This window comes from Camellia sinensis, chromosome 5 (assembly GCF_055761805.1).
Source record: "Camellia sinensis isolate YWXY chromosome 5, ASM5576180v1, whole genome shotgun sequence".
NCBI classification, from domain to species: domain Eukaryota; kingdom Viridiplantae; phylum Streptophyta; class Magnoliopsida; order Ericales; family Theaceae; genus Camellia; species Camellia sinensis.
In genome coordinates, this window is record NC_138965.1 from 19,041,474 (window position 1) to 19,049,884 (window position 8,411).

At 32.8% G+C, this 8,411-nt stretch overlaps 1 protein-coding gene across 1 annotated transcript; it reads left to right on the forward strand.

Annotated features, from left to right (window-relative positions):
* Positions 1 to 5,528: 5,528 nt before the first annotated feature.
* LOC145791252 (nuclear distribution protein nudF-like) lies at positions 5,529 to 6,965 on the forward strand. Its single transcript, XM_082871586.1, has 5 exons — positions 5,529 to 5,583; positions 5,669 to 5,724; positions 6,332 to 6,604; positions 6,702 to 6,786; positions 6,841 to 6,965. The coding sequence occupies exons 1-5, from the start codon at positions 5,529 to 5,531 to the stop codon at positions 6,963 to 6,965; spliced, it is 594 nt and encodes a 197-aa protein (XP_082727712.1).
* Positions 6,966 to 8,411: the final 1,446 nt, after the last annotated feature.

The window sequence follows — 8,411 nt, forward strand, 5'->3', positions numbered from 1 at the left end:
GAATCATTTTCGATTTGATTGATTTACTGATTTAACCACGATTTTAACTGTTTTATCAAAATATATTACTTAGATTTGTTTGATTTGAAATAAACTAAGATTAATCTTATTAAAAATTGAACGACTGAGATTGCTTAATTAGAAACGAACTTCCCGTCCAAATAACTATTAACTTTTATTTTACAATCTTACATCAGGAAAAGGAGGAAAAATAAGTTGTTTCATTATATAAACCTATGCTCCCATTTAATATTGTAGTGTTGTGTATCTTTCAATTCAAGACAGTTTAAATTTTAAAATTAAAATAAAATTTAAAAATTTTAACTAATTAATTTTTGTATACGTTGGTTAGTCCTTTAACCTAGCCGATAGGGTAAACCATTTTGGGTTTGACTGATTCATTGGTTTAATTTCGATTTTAGCAATTTTATCAAAATATATTTGTTAAATTTATTTGATTCGAAATAAATTAAAGATTGACTTAATTAAAGATTAAATGGATATGATTGCTTGATTCGAAATAAACTTCATGCTCTAACAATTGTTAACTTTTAAAAAATCAAGAAAATCCTCATTGGTTAGCTTTCGTTTAACTTTTATTTTATAATCTCACATTGAGAAAAAAAGAAAAAAGCGAATTATTTTACTTACATAAAGTGAATCTTATACTTCTATTTATATAAGCAAAATGAGATTTTTAGTGAGAAGCATTATGATCAATATCTTATACTAATTTTTTTGATTTTTTTAATTTTAAACAATTAAAAAAATCCTGATTGACTGGCTTCCATTTAACTTTTATTTTATATAATATAAAAAAATCAAATATAATTATCGTATTTTTATTAAATAATATATTATTTTATCCCGCGCATAACACGGTTGATATGCTAATATCATTATTATAAATAAATGTATCTTTAACATTATTTTATTTTGAAGTGAATAGTCCATAATGAATCATATTATTATATATGAATTTTTTATTTTTATAGCATTACTCAAATAATTTTTCATTTAACACCCCTTGAATTTTTCATGTAATCTCACTTCCCTTCTTTTATTTTAAGGATTATTGTGAAAATGATCTGTTTTAATTGATTTTGTTTATTTTTTTATGAAAAAACGTATAAAAAAACAGGGCTACTTACAAAAAAAAAATCCAAGGTTTCGCACGTTTTTCACTTTAAACCTTACTATTTTAATTTCAACAAATTAAACCCTGGAGTTTCATCCGCGTTTCAATTTACACTATCCGTCCATTTCCGTTTGGTAAGGTAGCAGAGAGGGTTTAAAGTGAAAAACATGTTAAAAAAATTATTAATTACACAAAAAATCATAATATTTCACGCATTTTTCACTTTTAAACCCCTCCATTACCTTACATAGACGAAGATGGACGAATGAGGCAAATTGAAACACAGATGAAATTCTAGAGTTTAATTTATCGAAATTAAAACACTAGAGTTTAAAGTAAAAAATATGCATAACCTTGGAATTTTTTTGTAATTAAGCCAAAAAAATAATTTTTTTATAATGATTGTTCTACTATTTTAGTAGATTGCCAAAACAGCCCTAAATTATGGCAATCAACATATTATATTTCAAGTTAAGCATTAATATTATCCTTCCGTCCATCTATTAGTTTATGAAAATTAAATGTAATTTGACCTTTAATTTAAATAGGGAAATTTGGCCATAAATCTCTCGGGAGGTACTTATCTTGTCAAAAGGACAAAAATTATATGAGTACTGTAAAAAACCCTTAGTATTTTAAAACATCCTTCTTATTATTATTATTATTATTATTATTATTATCATAATCACTGTTTATCTCCACTATTTCATATGAGATTGATGATATCAGATCTGAGATTTGTTACCTTAGATTTGAAAATCGATAGTTCGTTCTCTCTCTTCTTGACTTTGTTTCTCTCTCTCTTTCGAACCTTCTCTTTATTTGTTTCTCTCTCATTCGATCTCTCTCTCTCTCTCTCTCTCTCTCCTTTACTCCTTTACTGGTGAACCCCTGTTTTTTGTTGTTCCCTTTTTTTTTTTATTTGTTCACAGACGAAATCGCAAAATTTACTCTGATTCAGAGTAAAATTTTATTATGAATCAAAGTAAAATTTTGTCCTTTAACAAAAAACGAGAGTTGTGAGGGAGTTTTGCAAGTATTGAATTTTTTTTTGTCCTTTTGACAAAATAAAAGGTCTGAGGGACTTGTGACCAAATCTCTCATTTAAATATTCCAATCATATTAATGGTTGAATATTGTACTGAAATTTGTCGTCAAAACTCTAGCATTATGAAGAAAAATACTTTTTTCTCCTTTTTTTTTTATTTTTTTTATTTAGGAAGGTTGAGATATATTGATATAGAACAAACATTACAAACCCAAAGAAACGCAGCTCAACCTAATGCCAAGGCTACTTCGGCTATTGAATGTGCAATTTTTACTACTTGCCTGAGGACCTTAGATACACAAACGTAGTCTAGCATTGTACCAAAAAGACATATGCCTCCCTGCCCATGGTATGAGGATCCTCTAGAGTGGGATTCCTAAAGTCATCTCCTAAAGTGAAAGATCCAACGGCTCAAAATAAAACTAACCAAAACAACGTCGTTTTGGTTAGTAATTTCAAAAAAAAAAAAAGAAGAAGAAGAAGAAGAAGAAGAAAAGAGAGATCACTCATTCTCTCTCTCTCTCTCTCTACGGTTCACTTGCATCACCTCTCATCGCCGCAAATTCGCCAAGCTCCTCCACCACCACAAGCTCGACCTCACTCCGATCGTCTCCAAGGAAATCCAGGAGATCGTCCACGACGCCGCACCAGATCATTGTCCAATCACCGTGCCAGAGATCCAGATCGATATCGTCAAGGCCGAGTACAGGGTCGTCTTCTCCGATCGACCGTTAAGCGGTGAGAGTCGAGCGACGAGCAACAATGACACGGCGTCATTTGGAGGCAGCGGTTCGATGTCGGAGGTGTCGTATTTAGGGTGGGCTGTGGTACACGTTGAGGAAGCTTGAGGCGGCTACGAATGGCTTGTCTGATGAGAATGTGTTTGGTGAAGGTGGTTATGGTATCGTCTCTAGTGTTGTATTGGCTGATAGTACTCGTGTTGTTGTGAAGAATCTTTTGAATAACATGTATCTATTTGCTTAATTCAACTTCAATTTTGTAATTGGGGGTCTTTGAATGTCAATTTGAATGTTCAATGCTTATATAATATTAGAAAATAACATGAAAACGATAAATGATCAACGAATTCTATGTGGGTTTGTGACTGTGTAGCTTTGATTCTTTTCTTTTGATGGTTGTGTTTGTTCTTTTCATGCAAAACTTGTTGTAAAAATGACTCAATTCTGAAGAAGATAGCTTTCTTTTTCTTTTCAAATTGTTCCTGTTTGGAATCAAATCACTGAATTGGCTGTTTTAGGGTTAGAATTTCTGAAAAAAGAGCGGTCTTTTAAGAGAGAGAAAGGAGATCAGGTTGAGAGAAATGGCATTGTTGTAGCCGGAAATGAGGTTTTTCGGCGAGAAGTGGTTATTTCTGACAACAGGAGTTGGAGAGCAAGTGAACTGTAAAGAGAGAGAGAAAGAGAGAGAGAGAGAGAGAGTGTGTGTGTGTGATCTCTCTTCTTTCTTTCTTTCTTTCTTCTTCTTTTTTGGTTTGAAATTACTAACCAAAATGACGTCATTTTGGTTAGTTTTATCACTACAACAAAAAAGGTCTATGGTGACGAAAATGCATGACGAAAAAATATTTCATCTCCAAATATACATGTTTTAGTAATGAAAATAAGATTTCGTCTCCAATCGTACTATTTTTAGAGACGAAAACAAAATTTCGTCACCAAATGCTTAAAATAAATAAAATAATAGGTGACGAAATTTTTTTTCATCTCTAAATTTTATTTTTCGTCACAAAATAAATTCCCGCCTTCGGAAATTTTGGTGGAAAATTTGGGCGCCATATTAGAGACAAAAAATTCTGTCACTATTGTAAAAATTTTCAGAGACAAATATAATTTCATCACCTATAATTTAAGAGGACAAAACGACGCTATTTTGTCTCCCAAATCACTCTTCCCAAATTACTCTTCTCTTTCGCACTCTTTCTCTCACTCTCTCACCTAGTCTCGTCTCTCTCTCTCTGGTCTGAGCTCGTGAAACCCTCTCACCGATCCCTTCCTTGCCCTCTCACATGCACACGAGCACTGTCGGAAACCCTCTCTCTCCATTCGAATCGTACTATCGAAAGCCCTTTCTCTCCGTTCGAATCGCACCACCGGAAGCCCTCTTCTCTGTTCGTTTTGCTTCACTGATGCGGCACCACTGACACCCTTTGGCCTTTTCTCCCCTACCCCCACCAGCTTCGGCTGACTCAACACCACAACTCTCTTTTTTCAATCCAACCAAAATCTCTCTGATCTCTCCATCGATATGTTTCAGGTAATTCAATCTTCTTCTTCACCCCTTAATTTCTCAATTTCTTCATTTTCTTTTTTCTTTTCCCTTGAATCAGATCAATCTCTCTCTAGAAGATAGGCTATTTGAATGTCTGCCTATGTATTTTGATTGTTTGGTTCAATTCCATAGAAGAAAAATGTAGGTAACCTGATATATATATATATATATATATGTATGTATGTATTTATGTATTGTGGGGAATATGTATGTATATATTTCTGTATATGCGAGTAATCATTTGTGGAGCTACATAACCCCAGTCAAAATTGGGATTTTTTTTCTTTAGATATGTATGTTTATGCAAAAGTTTAGGAGTTTTAGAAATTTAAGGCAGTGGAATAATTAGAAAATTAAAATTGGTTTTTTTGTGTGTGTGTGTGTGTGATTGAATCTTGTATTTGGAGAGTGATTTGTGGAGGGAAAAGGAAAGTGAGTGGAAAAATGAATGAAAGATAAACAAAATGAGTCGATTGTATGAACAGTGTCTAAAATTAAAAATTCAAACTAGGAGCTTTGTTGAGTTGTTGTTGGCGGTGCTTTTTTTTTCCTTCCTTAATTATTACATAAACTATAATAATAGTTTGATTTTTAAATTTGACTTTGATAAAAGGAAAACCCCAATTGTAGTCGTCTGGTTATGTGATGTATATGAGGCAACTAACAGATTTAATTATTGTTCTTTTTTTTTTTGTCCTGTCTTGTTGTTGTTATTGTTTATGTATATGTCTTTTGTGTTAATTTTGTGTAATTGGTTATGAAATTAGTTTATATGCTTTTCGTGATACACATTAAAGTTAGGCTTACCAGCTTTTTTATCTTGACATTTTTATCATTGTTTAGATTTCAGATTGGAATTGATGTCGGTACTACTTTCGTTCTTTCTTTTGCCATTCAAGGTGAATCGCAATCCTTCATTTCCATATATGCAGATATGTCTTGTTTATTTTCTCTTTTCCATTTTGTATAAGAATTTCAAGTGGGCCTTACAATGTTGGGTGGTTACTCCAACGTTATGTACCATGTGTATGTGGTGTATTTGTTATGACAAAGATGAGTGTGACTTTCAAGGGCCATCTGGATTGTATTTCAGGATTAACCGTTGGAGGTATGGATTTGACTTGGTGCTTTTAGACTTTATTTATGGTGCCATGAAACCATCTTAATTAAATCCCTTTTCATTTCTCTTGTAGGCGGTTTTCTTTTTAGTTCCTCTTTTGATAAAACAATCCATGTATGGTCTCTGCAGGTATATACCTTACAGTGAACATTTGTTGAAATTTGTTTGTTAATCCAACTAGCATCAAATTATTGCTTAATGGTTTTATATTCTTTGTGGCACACCCTTTTGTAAATAATGTAGAACCATTTCAAGCTTGTCAAAAAGTACCTTTTCAGCACTCCTCTTGTTAACAAAATCTATGCTAAAAACATGAGTGTAGCACCCAGAAAATATTCTTGCAAACTTCTGTTACAAAATATTTTGACAAAGTATTAAAAAAATCTAACTAAAATAAAATCATACTAAAAAAGCAAACCCAATTTACTTCCCATTTAATGGGGCTCTAGGAGGGGTAGATTGGGTGCAGGTTCAACCCACAACCTCAAGGTTAGTAGACCAAGTTTTAACCATTGAAACTAATATATTGGAAGTAAGAAAGTTCAATTATAAATTTGAAAAACCTTTTAAGTTTCAAATTTTGGTTACTTGTAGCATGGGTCAAGTTTTGCAAATCACTATTAATTAAATCATAAATATGATAGAATGAATGACTTATTTTCATTTTGCAGTCTTGTAGTTTCCTATTTAAATATCCTTTTATACTGAGATTCATTAGTGGATCTACCCGTTGTAGGATTTTACTCACTTGCATACATTTATGGGTCATGAGCATAAAATTACGGCTATAGTTTTCACAGATGAAGAACAACCATTGTGCATAAGTGGTGATGGTGGAGTTGGCATTTACATCTGGGGTATTACTGATCCATTTGGTCAAGAACCAATAAAGAAGCTGTTTGAGCATAAAGATTGGCGCTATACTGGTATTCATGCCCTTGCCATTTCTGGAACTGGATACCTATATACTGGTAGTGGAGATAAGTCAATAAGGGCATGGTCCTTGCAGGTGATGGGCTTACACTCATTTTGTGACCACTTTGGTTACACAGTAATTTTATTGCTTTGGAATCTGAAATTTGAGGTTTTGTTTAATTTTTATTTAGGATTACTCTTTGTCCTGTACTATGAATGGGCATAAGTCAGTTGACTCTACTCTAGCAGTTTGTAATGGGGTTCTTTATAGTGGAAGTTAGGATGGAACTGTCTGGTTATGGTGTCTTAGTGATCACAGTCCTTTGACAGTATTGGGGGAGGATGCACCTGGAAATGTGACCTTTGTTTTGTCTCTTGCTACTTATGGGGATGCTCTTGTTGTGGCTCATGAGAATGGGTGTATGAAGGTTATGTATTTTTTAAACCCTACTTAACTTGGTTATAGTTGGTCATATTTCTATAGGCACTAGTTGGAAGTTGGAACTGCTAGGGGAATATAATAACACAACATAAGTCACATCACTTAATTTTCCTCAACTCAAGTTATTCATGTTGCATAGTCACCAAAAGTTACCAATAAAGTAGATATGATACCATGCAAGAACTATAAGTCTCAAAATGTGTGAATTGGCTTGTAAAATAACTTGGAATTTTTTATTCTTATGTTTGGAGTATTTGGACTAAAACTCTGACAAATTTTTTTAATGAAGGCCATAACTGGATTGGCATCATATCAGTGCACTACAAAATGATAAAGAGTTCCTAATTAAATATAGTACCACGCAATCATTTTCTTTCCTCTTTGTTCTTTCAGATTTAGAGAAATGCTATGCTTCTGAAATCCAAACAAGTTCACAATGGTGCCATTTTTTCTGTTGGAATGGAAGGGAAGTAGCTTTTTACAAGGGGTTGGGACAAGGTTGTTAATGTGCAGGTAAATTTTGTAGTATATTGCATAGATTCTATGTCAATCACCCTTCTAAGTCCTGAGCTTTTTTTTTTTTGGAATTGATTGCGTTATTGATGCTAACCTAGATAAGAATTTATGCTATGAACCATTGGAACTTCCAAGAAGTTTTTTTTATTGAATTTGATACTTTTCTCTCTTTTTTGGATGAATAAATGTGATGCTCTTCTTAAAGTAATATTTATATATATTTTTTTCAATGTTTTCTCTAATTTATATAATTTGGAATTTGGATCATCTGCATTTTGTTGAAGGCTCGTGAGGTTGTCTACTGAATTTTAGGAACTATTAGGGGATGAGTTTGGAATAGATGCCACGAGCCTTTGATCTATTGCCTTGGATCTATTGACGGTTGAGTGAACTTACCTGTAAGTTCTCTAGAGTGTTTTCCTTTTATCTTGTTGTGAGTTGATGGGTTTTACCTTACGTATTGCTTTGGTTTTTGTTGAGGGTTGAGTGACAATAGACGTGGCTCCCCATTGGAACAAGCACGTGACAACTAGTTTGAAAACTACTTTGAATTATGAATTATGAATTTTTTCAACACTTAAGCTTGAAAATAAGCCATTGCTAAACAAAATAGTAAAATATGAACAAGAAGGCCCAGAAAACATTATGAACACCTCGAGAGGAACCAATGTAAATTGTGAAAACTTATAGAACAAGCACATGACTCCCAATTTAAAAACTACTTTGAAATTTAAAAATTTTCAACATTTAAACATGAAAATAAGCCATCGAAGGGCAAAATCATTAAATTGGCACAAAAAGGTCTAGAAATTATCATGAACACCTTGGGAGGGATCAACATAAGTTGTGAAAACTTACAGAACAATCATAGGACTCTCGGTTGGAAAACATTTAGGCTTGAAAATAGGCCGTTAGGGAGTAAAATCCTGAAATAGTCGTTAAA